This window comes from Pelobates fuscus, chromosome 2 (assembly GCF_036172605.1).
Source record: "Pelobates fuscus isolate aPelFus1 chromosome 2, aPelFus1.pri, whole genome shotgun sequence".
Classification (NCBI taxonomy): domain Eukaryota; kingdom Metazoa; phylum Chordata; class Amphibia; order Anura; family Pelobatidae; genus Pelobates; species Pelobates fuscus.
Genome location: NC_086318.1, coordinates 332,763,029 through 332,783,196, shown reverse-complemented (window position 1 = coordinate 332,783,196; position 20,168 = coordinate 332,763,029). Strand labels below are relative to the sequence as shown.

The following is a 20,168-nucleotide window of genomic DNA, read 5'->3' as shown; positions in this document are numbered from 1 at the left end:
ACAGGGCACTCTCACACACAACACTCTCACACACAGTACTCTCACACCCATCATCCACAGCACTTGCACTCTCACACACATCACACACAGCACTCTCACACACATCACACACAGCACTCTCACACACAGCACTCTCACACACGGCACTCTCACACACGGCACTCTCACACACATCACACTTAGCACTCTCACACACAGCACTCTCACACACACATCACACACAGCACTCTCACACACAGCACAGTCAGCACTCTCACACACACAGCACTCACACACACATCACACAGGGCACTCTCACACACAGCACACACACATCACACAGGGCACTCTCACACACAGGGCACTCTCACACACAGCACTCTCACACACAGCACACACAGCACTCTCTCACACACAGCACACACAGCACTCTCACACACAGCACTCTCACACACAGCACTCTCACACACAGCACTCTCACACACAGCACTCACACACAGCACTCTCACACACACAGCACTCTCACACACACAGCACTCGCACTCTCACACACAGCACTCGCACTCTCACACACAGCACTCGCACTCTCACACACAGCACTCGCACTCTCACACACAGCACTCGCACTCTCACACACAGCACTCGCACTCTCACACACACAGCACTCGCACTCTCACACACACAGCACTCTCACACACACACATCACGCACAGCACTCTCACACAGAGCACTCTCTCACACACATCACACACAGCACCCACACACACATCACACAGCACCCTCACACAAATCAATCACACTCAGCACCCACACACACAGCACCCACCGCACCCTCACACACATCACACCTCACACACATACTGCACCCCTCACATACACACAGAATCCCCCCGACACACTGCACCACACACATACACAATACTTCCAAACATATTTATATAATATATATATATATATATATATAATATTCACACACACACACACACACACTATAGCCTGTATGCACACTTGTGTTACATCCCCTATACACACATTCTCTACAGCCCCTAGCCACATATGCATTACATTACACAACACGACTAAAACCGACCTTATACCACACCACAATCAGCTCACTATGCACACACACAATGGCAGGCTCCAAACACATGCACAATACTCTTTCCTGGCATTTTTGTCTCCTGGTATCCATTTATAGAGACAAGTTGCAAGGAAACAACAAATACAGGGCTTTTTTCTCATGCTAGAGCTCTTCAGCAGAGCTCTGCGTATGGTCTGCCCTGGAAGAGCATTGAACCAACATGCTCACTTTTTTTGCGTTTACCTCCATGGAGCTAAGAAATTAAAGGACCACTATAGACACCCAGACCACGTCAGCTTAATGAAGTGGTCTGGGTGCCAGGTCCATCTAGGGTTAACCCTGCCTGCTGTAAACATAGCAGTTTTAGAAAAACTGTTATGTTTACATATGGGTTAATCCAGCCCCTAGTGGCTGTCTCATTGACAGCCGCTAGTGATGCTTCCGCGCTTCTCATTGTGATTTTCACAGTGAGAAGACGCCAGCGTCCATAAGAAAGCATTGAGAATGCTTTCCTATGGACTGACTGACTGAATGCGCGCGTGGCTCTTACTACGCATGCGCATTCAGCTGATGACAGCCAAAGGAGGAGGAGGAGAGTCCCCAATGCTGGAGATAGGTAAGTGTTTAACCCCTTCCTCCAACTTCAGCCCTGGCGGGAGTGGGACCCGGAGGGTGGGGTTTGTTTTCCTGGCACTATAGTAGTCCTTTAAGAAGTAGTAGAACTGGTTATCTGACAGCGAGGAGAGTGTAACAAATTTATAAAAATGCCAATTTCTTTTTAAACCTGCCTTTTTGTAAAATGGAAACAAATATAATCCTATGCACAAATAAAGCATCTCTGCAAGCTAAATTGCTTTGGGGGCTGGAGTATAACGTTAAGGGTTACTCTAGCCAACATGACCACTTCTATTTATTTAAAGCTGAAACACTGTACATCCAGAGTTATTTTTAATTGTTAATTACTAGTTACACCCCTAGCACATTTGATATTGGCAGCCCAGAATTCTCTTCTTGGCTGCCTAATGTCAATTCTGTGCATATTTTACATATCGTCAGCACACACAATGCCGACTGACATATCTGCTCATGTTTCCCCTCCATTAATATTTTCTTTATTATTATTTTATTATTTATATAGCTCCAGCAAATTCCGTAGCCCTGTACAATACACACCTGTCCTCCTGTTTCTGGTTCAGAGTGTGCACATGCACAATTAAATGGTCCAATTAAAAGGTTTCTCTACAAGAAGCCGTTGATTGGACTTTCGTGTGGCTCCCATGACTCAGATGGGGGAGTGACAATCAGCGCCGGGAGCTTCACCCAGCTCTGGTGAAAATTTATTTTTAAAGGACCACTATAGGCATCCAGACCACTTGAGCTCAATTAAGTGGTCTGGGTGCCAGGTCCATCTAGGATTAACCCATTCTGCTGTAAACATAGCAGTTTTTTTAATTTAGGGTTAATCCAGCCTCTAGTGGCTGTCTCATTGACAGCCGCTAGAGGCGCTTCCGCGCTTCTCACTGTGATTTTCACAGTGAGAAGACACCAGCGTCCATAGGAAAGCAGAGAATGCTTTTCTATGGACTGGCTGAATGCGCACGCGGCTTGTGCTGTGCATGCGCATTCAGCCGATGACGGGGAAAGGAGGAGGAGAGTCCCTAGCGCCGAGGGAGCCCAGCGCTGGAAAAAGGTAAGATTTTAACCCCGTCCTCCCCCTTCAGCACCCTTGGAGTGGGGCCCTGAGGGTGGGGGCACCCTCAGGGCACTATAGTGCCGGGAAAACAAGTTTTTTTTTTCCTGGCACTATAGTGGTCCTTTAACCCCCTTAAGGACACATGACATGCGTGACATGTCATGATTCCCTTTTATTCCAGAAGTTTGGTCCTTAAGGGGTTAAGTGCTTTTTTGGTAGGGAAATTTAAGAATAATGCCAATAGGGCATTATTCTAATCAATACAAAAAAGGGTTGCTTCTTTTAGAAGGAACATGGTCACAATTTACATAGCATTAGGCATGTTCTAGCACCCGTGAACAAACCCATATAATGCCCCAAATGCATTAGAAAAAATTAAAAAACACCTTTCCTAGACATGTTTCTTTTTTTCCCTTGCTGCAGTAAATTGCACCTTTTGTTTGGCAAATTACCGCTAGGATGCTCCGCTGAAATTCTTGCATCATAACCACACAATGGCAGGACACTCAAGCATCAGGGATACACGTTTATATTCCTAACACTATAGTGTTCTTTTAAAAGGGGATAGAAAGGGACAAGTGATTACGCAGATCACTTTGATTTATACAAATATTTATTGTAGAATTTATGTATTGCACAAACCATATACTAAGCAAATTGTCCTAGTATTTTTTTGTTAAGGGACACTAAGCACGGAAACCAATGCAATAGTTATGGTGCCATAAGTGCCCTCACCATTGTAAGTAGTCAAACCGTTTTAACAAAATTACATTTTTACCCAACTTTTAACATTGAAATTTCAGTTTATGGTAATTAAGAGTAAGCCCCAGCATTGTAATGAATTGATAAGCCCCAGCATTGGAGTGAATTGAAAACTAAACTTAAAAATGGTAGGCAAAATAAGTGGATTTGAAGATTTTCTCCAATTCTGCTATTTACAGAGCCCCCCCCCCCCCCACTACCATCCGGTGTTTAGTGAATAAATCCCAGTTGCTTGAGTATTTAAGTTTTGCTATTTTGGCCTACAATTTTTAACTCACAGCATTTTACACTTTCCTATACACCCCAAGTAAATCACAGCTAATGTACAAAGGGATTGCAAAATGTATTTATAAAATATTTTACCAGGAAAGATACATTGAGATTTCTCTTGTTTTCAAGTATGTCGAGGGTCCACAAATCATTGCATTGTTACATTAGGGTACAATAAAATACAGAAACAATATTATTACACAATATATCCAAAATTTAACATAGAACAAGTAGGAAATATATGATCAACCATAACAGGTGCATTCTGTTTTGAGGTATGTAGTGAGGGATCTCTTAAAAGGACTTTAGGCTTAGGGAAGATTTGAAATTGTGCGGGAGGTTGTTCCACAATTGCGGCGCTCTGTAGGAGGAGGAGGATCGTGCTGCTTTCTTTTTGTATTGTAAAATAATGTGCAGGATAGCAAAGTCAAAATAATAAAAAGGCTAAAGTATATATCTTTTTCCACAGACTGAGCTCTTATGGTCGTTGGCTCATTTTTCCACGTTTTAATTTACAAACAAGAAGGTCTATATACGCAACTAGCATTTGAAGAAGCACCCATATGTTGTGTAAGTTTCATTATCAAAAATGCGAGCTGCCAGTGCTGTCGAAAAATACCGAGCAAGGCAGCCGCATGTTAAGTAAAAGAGAATCCCCAAAAATGAGGCTAAGCAGGAATGATTTGGGTCGTATTTTAAAATGTTCTAACGAAGTGCTACTCTTCAACAGCTATACTTGTGTGATTGCAGAGTGTCGTGCGGTCGCACTACTGATGACGTTGAATGCTCCCGGAAGTGGTCCGTTGCGCCTGTCTCCCCCACGTGTGGGCCAGTGTTGGTACTTGTAGTGCACGCACGGGCCGAGCTGAGGGCTACCTTTATCCCAACACAGGACATGGAGCATCTACAGCTCAGCTTGCCCGGCTTGGGCGCAATCGCCCAAAGGAGTGGAGGAGAGCTCAACAAATTTCTGTCCAAACAGGTGAGGGACGGTGGACGAAGGAGAGAGAGGTTGCTGCTTTTGTTGAGTGTCACTGTCACGATCCCTAAAAGGGCCAGGGGCAGATAACGGATTCAGGGATCTCGCTTAACTGACCTGCCTCTTAAAATTAAATCTGGGAAGCAGAACTGATGGCAATTGTTCTTATTTTCTTCTAATAAAAAAAGTTAACAATAGGGGGCAACAGTCACGGGTGCAATCTGCTTATCGATTTCTCCCTGCTGTATGGTTTTGGTGCAGACAGTGTAGAATGAAAGAAGCTTCATCTAAAGATTATTATTTTTTTTTTTTATTATTCCAAACTGTTTGGGGTTATTTATTAAAATCTGAATTGTAAAATATTGATCAAAATAGCTCATTGGGATAATTCCCCAACTCTTCTTTATAAAATAATTGTGTGTGTGTGTGTGTGTGTAATATATCTATGTATAGACTTTTGTAACTTAGTACACACCAATAAAGTAGTAGAACAAAAATACTTCCTTTAACTGTAAAGGATGTATCAGGGCCATAACAAAAATCTTTCCATAGAGAATTCAGGATGTCCCTCAAAGTAAATGTTAAAAAAGGGCTTTGAATTGTAATCACATTGAAACTAATGTGCCCTATTTGCTGATGTAAGTGTAGCAAAAATTTAACACCAGATGATTATTATGACTATGAAAATCAGCCTTCTAAGGGGATACTCATTATATTCCTCTGGTGTTAAATTTCTTGCTACTCTTATATACGCAAGTAGATACATTGCGGTGCTTTACTAAGGTTCTATCTATTTAATCAGCTTGGTGATTAGTTTATAGCTGATATCACCTATGTATAATGCTGTTTTATGTTGTGTCCACTCTGAGTATTTGGTTTTAATAAAATAAAAGTACATTTTTAACTCTTTTTGGTAACAATTTATTTTCAGGACTATCCCCTTTGCTGTACTTAGTCTGTGTCAAATCTTTAAATGGTTGCTCCAACCACAAGGATCACTTCTGCTTTTAGAAGTGGACATGGTGTTAGGAGTCTGTGTGTATCTATAGTTATATTTACTTTGGTGCCGGGGCTACTTATACCCCTGGCATAGTAATTAGGCAGCCCTGAACTCTGATTCAGGCTGCGTAATCTAAATTAAGTGCAAAAAGATACATCTGTCATCGCTGCGCACTGCACGCTGCCAAAATGCGTATTGATCTTTTCCCTTGCAGACATCAAGGGAGAGCTTGGTTTCCCCTCCTTACCACCTCCCTCTTTTTCAGGTTAGTTTTCTTTTTTTAAACTCCATCCCACCTCTCTTCGGCTCAGAATGTGCAAATGTGCTGTGAACTGACGAAATATTACAACTGCTCTGAAACAGTTTAAGAACTGGGGACAGCACCCATAGCATCATAAACCGTACAATGAGCTGCACTATTTGTGGTACTTGGAGCACTTCTTCAAAATCAGACTTGGTTGTTTTCATCAGTTGGATATTTTTGATTTGTCATTGTCATTTTGGGATAAAACCAATCCAAGGTTTAGACAGTATTAATCAACCGACAGACTGAATACTGTCCAAATCTGGTTTGAGTTGAGAAAAATAATGCAGAAATATAAAGACGTGCTCTATCATATGACTTTTTTATTAGAAGGACAGCACCTGTCACAGCAAGGTAATTTGCAAACTGTTAGAATTACAATTATTTTTGTAGCACCAACCTTAATTTGTTTGGCAAATTACCGTCGGGATACTCCCCTGAAATTCTTGCATCATAACCACTAAAGATCACCATAGTGGTTAAAGTGATGAGCCACTTGAATTTTTTTTTTTTTTTTTTTTTTTAAAGTTAATTTTATATAGCAAATCTGTGCCTAGATTGAATTTCATGCTGAATGTAATCCTGGTCCATAAAATTGATTGACAACCCATATAGTCTAGCTCCTCCACCCTGATATTTCACATGCAAGATGTGAGAGGCATACAATTAGCTGTTCCATTCCCACAAATGCCAACTCAAAATCAGCGTTCACAGAATTGTATTGGTAACATTAACCCTTATGTGCGTTCCTTATTGGTTTATTCAGGGAATGAAAATCGTAAATGCATGCTCAAGTAGCACAGTATTTTTGAATGAATATTTAGTGTGTGCAATGAACAAGATGAGAACATGGCTGAAGGATTTCAGCAGTTCAGTAGTTTCTAAGGAACTGAGAGAGTTAATCATATCCATGAAAATACCAACTAAAGAGGGGCCTTCTGTGTATGTTTTCATTGGATGTGCGTGGGGAGGGGTCTTTTTGTTTTAAAATACAGGGTGTTTTTAAATAAAGGTGCTTAACTGCATAAAATCCCTGCGCACAAATCGTCAAGTCCCAAGTACTATCCAGGCTCTACAGTACTGTCATATGCAATGTACATTACTTGGGGTTCTGAAATAGCTCTCATATAAACTGCACATTATTTGGGGCTCTGCATAATCCTGTCAAATGTGACAATGTTACTTGGGCTTCTGGGATAGCGCTATATGTGCTGGGGGCTGTGATAGCCTTATACATGTTGCATATTACTAGTTACTTTGCAATAGCCCCATACATGCTGGTCATTAAACCAGCCTTTGCACTGTCAGAACTTATGATTGATGGAATCTGAATGGAAGTTTTATGTAGCCTAAGATAAACTTAATTATCTCAATTTGTCAGTGTACAGTTTCCACTTAACGACAGTGTGGAAAGAATATGGAGAAATGTTTTGTCAAAAATGTGATTCAAAATAACTTGTTCAAATGTGAATATTCACATGAGTATAATTGTTCTTCCTGTTTATCTTACAGGTATGGAATCCCCAAGACAGAGATGCCATCCTTGGAATTCTTTCCCAGTTACTGTTGGACAAGGAATGCACACTGCTGATTGGTCGCCAGCTTAGACCTTTGCTTCTGGATCTGTTGGAGAGGAATGCAGTGTCTATTAAATCAGGAGCACAGATTAATCATGATTTACATGAGCGATTATGTGTAGCCATGAGCAGATTGGTCAGCAGCTGTCCTGATGTTCTGCCGTGAGTATGGTCTTCTGGATTTGTGATGTTGTATGATTTTTTTTTTGTAGAGAAATAAATCAAAGTATATGCTTCCATTTGATGGAGCGATAAATACAAATCAGTTCTGATTCATGTGAATTATTTAAGTGATGCTATGGTGTTTCTGAGAGAGATTCCTTATAGGCCCTGTGTTCACCCGTTATGTTATGTGTGCATTTTAGGATGTCTTCCACCCTGTATGTAGGGCAGGATAATGTCCTGCTTAAATTTACTGCATAACCCAGGCATTCGTTGCACAAAAAGGAATACTTGCATGCAATACTCTTGCTATCCCACTATGGGCACCAATAAAAAAATTGATAGGTTTTGACTGGATTAATATGCCCTGGTTTTTGTTTGCTAAAACCTTAACAGTGTTTGCACAAAAAGAAAAATGTTGTAGAATTCTACGCCATAATCCTGCCTCAGGAGGTAAACATTCCGTCTGTGTTTGTGAATTGTATCACAGCACAGCACTCCTGAGATCAAATTAATTTTTGATTCACTGAACTATTAAATTTAAACCACATCTGCCAATAACCTTGGCTTTCTCAGCTTCACTTTTTGTTTTTCCCTGTATCTCTAAATTCGGACTTTTTTTTCCCGCTACTTTCTTTTCTAGGTTTTCATTGAAGTATTTTAGAAATGCCTCCCCAGTTTTCCAAAGGCTTTTCTTGGAAAGTGGTGATTCAAGTACTGTCCGTTATGGTAGAAGAAGAATGAAACTAAGAGACTTGATGGAAGCGTCCTACAGATTTCTTAAACAGGATACATTTTCTTTTCGAGAGATGTGGGATTGGAGTGTCTGTGTGCCTTTGCTTAAAAGTCATGACTTGACTGTTCGTTGGTGAGTACAGCTATATTGATACCAATGGTATTTTAAAGGGGCTTTGAAGTGGTCTGGGTGCAAACTCCCATCACCCTCTACCCTAGAATGGCAATTACTGCAATATTTACATGCTAGGGTTAACTCCTCCTCTAGTGACAGCCACTAGAGAGACTTCCAGGTGCTTAGACGACTTTTGGTGGGCAGAGCTGAACCAGCGCCAAAGGGTGCTGGACCCAGGTAAGTGACAGAAGGGGTTAACCCCCTTCTACACCACGGGAGAGGTGGGGCTTGACTAAGGGGGAAGCTATAGTGCCAGGAAAACGAGTTTGTTTTCTTGGTGCTATAGTTACCATTTAACTAGAATAAAATGTTATCTGGTTCACTCTTGTGGTGGTAAGCTGGCTTTCTGTTTTAAGAAATATCATGTGATACTCAGAGGCTTAACTGAACTCCATACCATGTTGTGGTTATTTTCACTAAATGTAAATTTTAACAAATTAAGGGTTTGTATGCAGGATGTTGTGTCACTTTGTTAATTTGTCAATACAATTTTAAGACCAAAGAGTTGATACAATGGTTATGCTTGCCTTTAAAAATGATATACCAAGTCTGTGCAAAATTGTCTTCTGCTCATGATTTCATCGATGCCTGATGTATAATTTCTTCCCTTATTTAATACTGCATATGTTTTGTCATATGTCTCCCAACGCTCATTCAGTGTCTCTTTTTCTAATGATACCTTCTCCCCTCGTCCTGTCTCTGTTGGAGTCGCCCAAGGCTCTGTCCTTGGTCCCTTCTATTTTCACTTTATATTGCTCTCTTGACAAACTTATTTCCTCATTTGTATTCCACTGCCACCTGTACGCTGATGACACCCAGATATATCTCCTGCCGTTCTTGCAATGTGTCACTGCTTGCCTTTCTTTCATCTCTGAAAATGTCCTCCCGCTTTCTGAAACTCAATCTTTCTAAAACTGAGCTCCTTGTCTTTCCTATTCCCAATACCGATCCTCCTTTTTCGCTCTGCCTTCAAGTTAGTGGTACCCATATCAGTCCATCCTTGCAAGCGCGTGCTGTCTTGGCGTTATACTTGATTCTAGCCCCACCTTTTGAGCCTCACATCCAGTATGTTGCCAAATCCTGTAGATTCCAGCTTAAAAACATAGCCTTCTTACGCGAGATGCTACTTAGGAGCTTGTCCATGCTCTAGTAATCTCTTGCATGGATTATTGTAACTCTCTCCTAATTAGTCTTCCCAAAAGCCGTATTGCCCCGCTACAGTCTGTAATGAATGCTGCCGCCAGACTGATTTTCCTCTCCAGTTGGTCCTCTAACACCTCACAACTCTGTCAGTCCTTACATTGGCTTCTTGTATCCTATAGGAGTCAATTCAAAGTACTATTCCATACCTACAAAGCCAACTAAAGAAAAGAGAGCGCAAAAAAGTAAATATTATGCCAATAAAAATGTGATATGGCTGAATTTACATACATTTTTCGATTGACAAAATTAAGTATATACCATAAGCTTGCAATAAATACCATAAGCATATGTGTACCAGCTGCTAAAACACAAAAACAGAATTTCCCAAAATTCTCAAACAACAATATAATCGACTGTGTTAGCGCTTAGTAGATATGTCCCTATAGTTTGTACTCCGGGAGTATAAAACAAGAAAATTTTGTAAGATCAAAAATCCTTTTTCAGAGACTATAGAATTCAGGAAAATAAATAATGAAAAATTAAAAATGTAGGAATAGTGGAGGTGATTATAATCACGGAAGGGGAATAATCAAAGTCTGTGTCCACTCCAAAGTTGAACCATGCAATGTGTTAGATGTACCTTAAAAATTAAGGAAACAAAATATAGTGTAACACAGATATTTATTGCACTTTTATAATCAACCCTCTCAATAAAAAACTCTTACAAGATAAAAATGTGGTACTTCTCTCTAAGCACCACTCTATCAGCTTGGTAAGTAATATCGTAAGCCAGATATACAGAGGGAATACCCGATCCTCTAGAAAAGACTGCGTCTACCTCGTGCACTGAAGCAGACCATCTGTGTTCTGAGCTTTGGAGGAACTCTGAATTTATTTTCCTGAACTCGATAGTCTCTGAAAAATGATTTTTGATCTTACAAAATTTTGTTTTATACTCCCGGAGAACAAACTATAGGGACATATCTACTAAGCGCTAACACATACCTATTAAGCATTGACCAATTCTAGCCCCTCTTATATATCTCTTTACAGATCCATAGGTATGCCCCTTCTTGGTCTCTCCGCTCTGCCCATGACCTTCTCCTGTCCGCTGCTCGCACCCGTACGGCTAACTCACACTTGTAGGACTTCTCGCTGGCGGCTCCCTTCTTATGGAATAGCCTATCTACCACCATTAGACCCTCCTATAGTCTTTAATCATTTAAGTGCCTCAAAACTGATCTCTTTTGGAAAGTTTATGGCTGTCCAGAGTAACCTTAACCTCTCTTGCTCTCTCCTAAAGGGCACTCTACTCTCTCCTCCAGCTCGGCTTCAATCCTACCTTATTTGATTGCTATATCCTGTCCTGTTGTGTTTTATACCCCACCTCCTATAGATCACAAGCTCGTTTGAGCATGGTCCTCTTCAACTTATCGTTCTTGTAAGTTTTTTTGTAGTTGTTCTACTTATAATTCAATCCTCTTCTTATAATATTTTAAAGCACTACGGAATCTGTTGGTGCTGTTGAAACTCCTTGGCAAACAAAGTTATCAGGAGCTAAATCGCACCACATCTTTCACACATCTTCAAAAGCATGAATTGTGCAATGCATAAATGTAATTTTATAGCATGACAGGAGGCTTCATATTTTGCTTAAGTCTTTCTTTACTAGAACTCCACAGCAGCACATTAACAGAGAGATAAACACCAAAGACAAAAACATAAGGCATCTATATAAGGCTCCTCCTAAGCCACCATTTCCTCTTTCTTTGCTGCTCCGCAGAACAGTACAGGTCAGAGTACCACTGCCTCCTGTTGTATATGGGTGGCTTTGTGTCTATTATATGTCTATTATATAGACTATATATGTCTATTATATGTATATGTCTATTATATGTAATCTGTGGTTTTATGCTCTTGTCTTGGGTTTATAGTATTGCTGCATTTATTTCTGTGGCTGTTTCTGGGATTTGGGCTTTGCCCTTCTGCTGTTATTTTTGCCTCTGTTTTTTCCTCTCCTTTGCATGAGGTTTCACTTTACATTTTTTATTTTTCATAGTTTTTATTGTTCTGGTTGGTTTTTCTTTTTCTTATATTTCGTGCTGGTCTGGTTCTCCGTTGCGGTCGCCGGGAAGCGGTCTTCCGACCGCTCCCCGTGCCGACCGTCGGGACCGCGGAGAAAGACTCCAGCGGTCCCACGTGTCCCTTGTATTGATTCCCGCCCGCCGGCTTCGTACGCCGAGCGGGAATCCTCTCATTGCCTCCCTGCCCGCGCCCAGGTCGCTTGTTGGCCGCTTCCCGAGCGGCGTGGGAACGGAACAGGGTGCTGAATTGTTACCGCGGGAGCCTCCGCTCCTGAATGCCCTTTCCCCCGCGTCCACGTGGCCGGACAGTGAGGGGTTGTGGGCAGTGCATACATCTTTCTTGCTGATTCCAGTTATTGCTGTACGAAGTGACTTGCATGAGGTCACACAGGATTCTCCTATCTGAGCATAGCCCTGTAACCACTATGCCCTGGCCTGGCCGAGATTAGTGGGAGTTAGCCGCCAAATTGTAATTAGCAATTTTCTTTATTTCCAGATTCTCACTGAATAAAGGTTTTTTATTTTGCAGGGTGCGCAGGTCTTTTTCGGTCTACTGCCGCACACACCGTTTATTTCTTAAAGGCGCAGTGTCCGTTTTTATTGCACTGGCTGCCTGTCTGGATGCTTAGTTCCCTCTGTGTGGGGGGTCATTACTACACATGTGCTGTGTTTCTCTGGGCAGGTTTTGGGGGTTTTTTCTCTACCTCTGCCTACAGTTTATTCTCAGTGCATGTGTTGTATGGCTTTGCAGGCTTCTTCTGTGGATGCCATTATTGCATGTGCCCTAGGGCTCTGGGTGGCTCTAGGCATTCCACTTCATGCCTCCTGCGTAGGACCCGCTTAACATCACCGCACTATCATGGACCGAGACTGGTCTGGAGGCCTAACTACACCTCTACCCTGCACGCACGATATGTCAAGTAATTCCTGCATATCTACCGTAAGGACCTACGTTCCTGCCTCATATACCACTGGGACGGTCCTAACCCGTGCCCATATACTGGCCTGCTTTGTCTGTGCCCTTATGATTGGCCCGCTTTGTCGGTGCCCCTTGATTGGCCTGCTTTGTCTGTGCCCCATGATTGGCCTGCTTTGTCTGTGCCATATTACGCATGCTATTGACCTGGTGGCTCCGTATCCTGGACCAAGTTTTGTTGAGCCCGCATGCGTTTACTACTTGCCTCTGCCATACTAGGGGTGCTGCCCCTACTGCCTGCTAGTGATACCTGTTCTCTATTCAGTTAGGTATCACGTGCCGTCATCTCAGACGTTATGGAAGCCTCTGCACGGGAGCAGACTTTGCAGGCACTGTTTAATGCGGCTGTGGCCGCCTCTGTTGAGGAAGCTCTGCCTAGGGCCCTTCCTCATCCACGAATGGAAAGGGGTGCGAGAGGATCCCCCCTCTTGGCAGACGACTCGGCGGAGTCAGACTCTCAGGATCGAGAGCAGGCAAGTGCGCTAATGCGCTATTGGAAGGGTGTAGGCCCTGAACCACGCTCCCGGAAGGACAAGACTCCGGCGAAGCGACATGGTTCGAGGTTATAGAACCTCATCGGCCAGGCGCCGCCGTCTTTCGGGCGCAGGGTAGGTGGCCTCCTTACCCCCCCCTATATTGGCCTGCTGGAGGAGTGGCGGGCAGACCAGTCTCCCTCGGATGAGGGAGATGTTTGGATGAGGACCGTGGGGAAGGTCCGGTCGGCGCGAGGAGGATGAGGACGTGCCGGCGACAGAGGCCCCCACGGCGATACTGGGAGACGATGCCGGAGAGCCTCTGTTCTGACCCTCGGTCTATCTGACACCCCTGACCCTCGGAATGGTCACTGCCTGACCACTTGGCACTATCCGTGCACTACTGGACCCGCAGCCCCCTGGAAGGGGAGGCCCGCGAGAAGCTGTGGGCGGAATGCCCCAAGCCCGTCCTGCCGGACGAGGGGGCGGTGGCCCCGGATTTTGACCCCCTGGCGGCCTCGTAATTGAATAGTACGGGTCGGGACCCCACGAAAGGGGTCGAGCGTCACCTCCGCTCGACACAGGATGGACAGCTGGATAGGCTGAGCCCATTTGTGCAGGTTGTTGGCCCTGACAGACATGGCCTACACGGATGGTACGAGCCTGGACCCGGCCGTCAGACGAATTTGGGCGCTACGCCCCATTTGCCTTCTAGGCAATGCTAATCTGCACCCAACGCAAGTGTACGGCTCTGTTTCAGATGGACACCGAGCTATCGGAGCCAGGGTTCTAAGTATTGGGCCCCCGGCCAATAAGTCCTACTGTTCGGGGAACCTCTCATTAGGTGCTACAGAAACGCACCGACTTTTGCTTCCCTGGATAAAGCACAGTCCTCTATAAAGAAGGTATTTCGCTCACGGTTATCCCGGCTGGTCTTCGGGCCCACAGATCCATGGCCCGTCTTTTCACCACCATACCAGCCCGGACCTCTCTACACTCGAAGGGCGGGTAGAGGTCGTGGAGACCGTGCCAGAGGACGAGCGAGATTCCATGCGGGTGAGTACAACTCCTGCCACTTTTCTATTTCCCTCTACTACGTACAGACAGTGTGTTTCGCTGCAGGGACAGGCGGCAGGAAGTGCCTTCAAACGCATGGGTCCATCGGACTGTAATGAGATTAGGTCATGGACTTCCACACCCCACTGACGCGGGTTGGACCTCCAAGTGTCTCCATCACCGCGAGGGTTCAACGTTCCTTGACAGGTTCGGAGGTTCGGACTCTGCTCGCCATTGGCTCGATTTTCTAGTGCAGATGGAGTCGGGGGAGTTCCTCCCGGTGGTCAATTTTCGGGAATTGAACACCTTCGTTGTCTTCCACTGTAACGGAATGCAGTATATTAGTCCACGATATCCGTTGGTATCCTCAGGAAATCCACAGTCAGCACAGAAAGCACGGCAATATTCCCCATCCTCCCAATAACCGGACGAAACACAGTTTGGGAGTCAACTAACTCAGTTTATTCACAAGCTGGCATATTTAAGCAGTTCCCCATGCAAGGGGTTTCCACACAGATAATCCAGGGGATTTCTCCCAACATGCATTGTGACTTTCCCAACAGGCACTGCTGCACGAGAAGGATACTCCCACTAAAATGGACGATTAAGTGGATTATCCCCTCGTGCAGCAAAACCGACAATTGACTTTAAAATATATATTTTACACAATATTCGGTACTTTGCGCTGGCGGAACGTTCGGCAGATAGCTGGGGTCGGAGCGCATACTTTGTGAGAATACCGCTCTGATCCCAGCTGAATTGACCGAACGCCGCACAGAATACATTCAAACATTGAGTTCGGTTTAAAAGTACCGAACCATTGTGGGGAACATAATGTACCGAACGCGGAACTCCCGAACGCTCTGGAAGTCCAGCGGTGTTCGGATCATTGAGTAGCCGTTTTCAGTTCCAGGCTCTCGACGACCGAACACCGCTGCAGAGACAAAGGATCCAAGATGGCAGACCGCCGCATGGTCGGTAGCCGAACGGCGGCCACCTAGGAGAGCCCTTAATTACCGATTGCAACATTGTTGCAATCGGTTAATTGGTGCCACACGACTTGTGAATGTGTGGTCTACCTGGGGAGCCCGCATTCGTACGGCGAACGGCCGGGATAGCCGTGTTTCGTCGAACGAATGCTTTGTATGCTGGCAGCGTACGGCTGCCAGCATGCGAACGGCCATAACACAGCACTTATACAGGTAAGGACTTACAGTATACATTCAGCCTATGGACAACCTGCAATACATATAGTTCAGAAGTGGCTAGGTTTGCCACAGCCACCACTTCAAGTTGGGGGGCATTCACCTCCATCGGAACCTTCCCCGGCCGAGAGACTTGTTCATGTGACTAGACCTAAGGATCCTTACCTCTCCGTCCTGGTGGACAAGAGTGGTCGCGGGTTGCTTTGCTTCACCTGGAATAGCGTCTCTCGCCTGTTCATGTGCCTCCCGTGCGGCCTCAGTTCGGGCCTTGATGCTTCACCAAGCTGCTGACGATTGTGGTCACCCGATTCTGGTCAGTGAGCGTCCGTTTCCTGTTATTTCTGGATGATGTGCTAGCCATCTGCGAAGATCCGTCCTGGTTAGGAATTTGAACGCGTTCGGCGACCTCCTTATTGGAGCTCCTGGGATTCGTGGTTAATCTGAAGAAATCAGCTTTGGAACCTGCCCGGACGGTGGAGTCCTTGGGTGTCGTGGTCAATGCGACGGAATGCCTTCCCCGTCCGCCTCTGGCACTGTTGGCAACCGCCCGGGAGGTAATGAGAAGGATATCACGGCAAGTCCGGATTCCCTTTCAAATGTTTGCTCGCATGGTGGGCCTCCTCCCAGCCTCGATACAGGCAATATACCCGGGCCCACTACACTACAGGACCATACAACGGTTAAAGGCCCATGCTCTACGCAGGTGACCTTCTTCAGACCAGATGATTTTCTGTTCCGGACGTGAGGACTGGACTGCGCTGGTGGCTCCTGCGCATGGTCGCATGGAACGGCAAGGCAATATTCGGACCAACCCCAGAGTTCGTACTGGAATCGACTGTACGCCTTTGGGTTGGGGTGCCACGTGCATGACCGGGTCCACGGGCGGCCCGTTGTCGAACAAGGAGTCTGAATTCCACTTCAGGTGTCTGAATTGATGGCGAGTTCGTTGGCCGTTCGGAGACTGGCAAGTCACCTGTCAGACTGCTGTGTCCTCCTTCGGAGGGACAGGGTTTCAGCGGTGCAATATACCGACCGCTTGGAGGGCGCTCGGTCTCGCACACTGGAGGGGACGAAAGGGATTTCCAGTTTCTACCCCAGCGCAACATCGCGTTTCAGGCGGTGTATCGGCCGTGGGAGTCAAACCTGACGTCGGATTGGTTCTCCAGACATTGTAGGATGCCAACGACTGGGCGCTCTCTATTCGCCTCCGGGACGCCCATCGGATTCGGTCATGCTTTGGTTGACTCTCGGTTCCAGCGTGCGCAGTGATGGTCGCGCTTCGACGAGTGCGGTCGTTTCTTTTCAGGAAGCTTAGGCGTTTCCTCCTTTCGCCTTTTTTCCCCGGGTGTTGCTTCTAGTTTGTGGTCGTCATGTGTCCTTGGTGTTGTTGACTCCGCTATGGCGAGAGCGGTCGGGTTCACGGAGCTTCTTGATTTTTTTCTTGTCGGGATCCTCTTTTCTTACCGTCCTCTCGGATTCTCCTCTTGGACTCTTTCAGGAGTACCTGGTATGTCGAGGCGTCGTCACTATCGGTCAGGGACCTTCTCTGTGTCCTCTCAACATGGATTTTCATAGTGTCGTTGGTGCTTAGGAGAAGATGCTGAACCCTTTTTTCTGGCCCGTGACCAACTTGCTGAGTGTCTTGTCCCTCCTCGAGGTTTTGAGATGGCTGTGCCATCTGGTTCTTGTGATTAGTCCTTTATTTAGGCGGCGCGTGTTCTGTTTGGAGGTTTTTTCCCATCGGTCAGGACCCGCTGGGCTGCAGATTTCTACGGGAGAGGAGGCTGGCACGTCCTCCGGCGCCTAAATACCCTTCCCTCTGGGAGGTAAGTATGGTTTTAGCGTTTTTCTTCGGGATTCGGCCGGAGTTCCTTGTTTTTCCCCTCGACAGCTTTCTACTGTGTTTGTCCTCTTGTTGTGTCTGGTTTCGTTCGGACGTGTTTCTGATGTGCGATCCTTCGCCCCTGTCCAATCTCGATGGAGGAGATGGTTATTGACGCTGGTAGGGGTGAATGCGACTCTTGGAGTGCATTCGGTTAGCGGCGCTACTGCTTCCGAGTTTTTTTTCCTTGATGGGCATTTCTCCTCGGGACGTTTTTTTGTAGGTGGCGGTCCGGTCCCGTGAGGAGTTTTTTGCGCCAGTTTATTTGGACCGTCGGACTATGTTTCTCTTGCTTTGCTGTCGGAGCGTTAAAACAGCAAAATATGAAGCCTCCTGTCATGCTATAAAATTGTAGATTATACTAGCTTTAGTGTAACTATAATCTTAATTTTATTAATGACAGGAGGCGAATATTTCCCACCCAGTTTGGTTTCTCCCCCCCTTGTTTTGGATGGATTGCATTGATTGTTTTTCTGTCGATTTGTCTGATTATCTGGGCTAGGTTTGGTAGTCTGGGGTGATGTTGTGGGAAGTGCATGTTATATTGTATTGACGGTCATTAGTGATGAATTTCATGTCTTTATTCTGTCAGTACTGGATCGTGGGATTTATTTTTTATCAGTACGTTTCGTTCACTAATCAGTGTTTTCGATTCTGTTTATTTCGTTTCAGTTTAATGGTTCGACTTCGGTTCATAGGATCGGCTGTTTGGCAGGATGAAGTTCAAGTTCATCCATTATCCGAAGTTTTTCCTGATGGCATTCATTGTTATGTTGAAATATTTTCTTTATTTAGTTTTTGTTATTATTGTGTACGTTACTTTGTCGCAGCGTGAAAGAGGAAATGGTGGCTTAGGAGGAGCCTTATATAGATGCCTTTATGTTTTTGTCTTTGGTGTTTATCTCTCTGTTAATGTGCTGCTGTGGAGTTCTAGTAAAGAGAGACTTAAGCAAAATATTCGCCTCCTGTCATCAATAAAATTAAGATTATAGTTACACTAAAGCTAGTATAATCTACAATTTTAATAATACATGTCTATGTTTATTTTGTTGTAGGTACACCGCTCATTGCCTATCCTTAGTAACTTGCATGTGTGATGAAAATAAACAGACCTTTCTGAAAAAACTATTTACTGCAGAAGAGCTAATTCACTTTAAACTTCAGTAAGTGGTACATCCATATTCCACTCAGCATGTATTGGGTCGAGAGATGATCTTGATTGTAATTCTTACACCATTATTTTAGGATGGCTGATGAACTCCATTCCCAGAATATTGAGAGAAGCCTTTTGCTGGCTAATCCTGAGACAGAAATGTGGCACAGAGAGAAAAGCCAGCAGTACACAAAAGGCCAAATTGTGTCCAGTGACCTATGTTCCAGTGTTGTGTCAGTGTGCGGAGTAACGTTACCTAAGAAAATGCTGTCAGAACAGGGTCAGGTGAGGACGGCTTCATATTTTTAAAAAGTGGATTTTTAAAAAGTGGAAAAAATAAAGGGATTTTGGTACACACATTTCTCAGCAATTGTGCTGCTGTAGAGACTAATATTTATCCAATATACAGATTAAAAGACAGCGCGCTCCTAAAAATAGTTTTTAAAATTGTATAAGGTTACTTCAAATCACCTCATTAGCCTTATAAAATGTAAAACTGTGTGAATGCCCCTTTATCCCTGGCGACCCCCATTGCGGCACTATAAATGTTATGTGCAAAATCTTTTTTTTTTCAGGACAAGAATGTTCGCCAGTTGGTGTTGGTTGAGTCTACTTGTAGGAGTCTTCATAACCTAGCTCTAGCAGTTTCTTATCAGAACGCTGTGCTCTTGGAAGGACCAATTGGATGTGGAAAAACTGCCTTGGTGGAGCATTTAGCCACGGTCACCGGCCGTCTCAAACCACCTGATATTCTAAAAGTTCAACTTGGGGATCAAACAGACAGCAAGGTGAAAACCGCAATTTATATCATTCAAATAGCACTGAGCTGCGTGCGGTCATAGTTTCTGTTTAAAGTATGCATGCCAGTGACATCTCACTGTTCATGTGAGTAAACTATGGAGGATGCTTGTGGGATTTTCCACATTTTGTATGCTCAGACTTGTGTGGGAAGACAATGATGACCATACTTCTGGTAGCTTTATCTGACGAATGCTGAAAAGCAAAAGATGGAAGTGTCAGGGGGAATCACTTCAGATAACTATGTCCCCCTTTTTTTTAAAGGAACACTCCAAGCATCATCATTACAGTGTGCTCTAGTGGTTATGGCACCCCTCCATTGTAAGGAGTCCAACTGTTTTGGAATAGATTGCCCTCTTAAAATGGTTCCAGCTGATACCTCCTCTATTTCCTATACAGACTGATTGATTTTTATCACGATTCTATGACAATAGTAGCAACGTGCAAAACTTTTTTGTATCACTATTATTTATATATAGTTTGAATGCTTTTAAAGGGACCTAAACAACTTTAGTTTAGGTGTATAGATCATGCCCCTGCAGTCTCACTGCTCAGTTCACTTTGTTTAAGCAGCCCTAGTCACACTGCCCTGCATGTGACTTGTACAGCCTTCCTAGGAATTTCATTAAAGAGAGGTTTGATGTTTAAATCAGGGGAGGTGTGGCTGGTGCTACATAAACA

The 20,168-nt window shown here is 44.5% G+C and overlaps 1 protein-coding gene across 1 annotated transcript in view; it reads left to right on the top strand.

Moving 5' to 3' along the window:
* The first annotated feature begins 4,307 nt into the window (after positions 1–4,307).
* MDN1 (midasin AAA ATPase 1) overlaps positions 4,308–20,168 on the top strand; it is a 127,496-nt gene continuing 111,635 nt past the window's right edge. Inside the window, exons 1-7 of the mRNA XM_063443572.1 lie at positions 4,308–4,355; positions 4,536–4,767; positions 7,581–7,807; positions 8,451–8,675; positions 18,592–18,699; positions 18,782–18,974; positions 19,265–19,477. Of these exons, the coding sequence (XP_063299642.1) occupies positions 4,681–4,767; positions 7,581–7,807; positions 8,451–8,675; positions 18,592–18,699; positions 18,782–18,974; positions 19,265–19,477 (1,053 nt within the window). The 5' untranslated portion in view covers positions 4,308–4,355; positions 4,536–4,680. The remainder of the gene's footprint in view (positions 4,356–4,535; positions 4,768–7,580; positions 7,808–8,450; positions 8,676–18,591; positions 18,700–18,781; positions 18,975–19,264; positions 19,478–20,168) is intronic.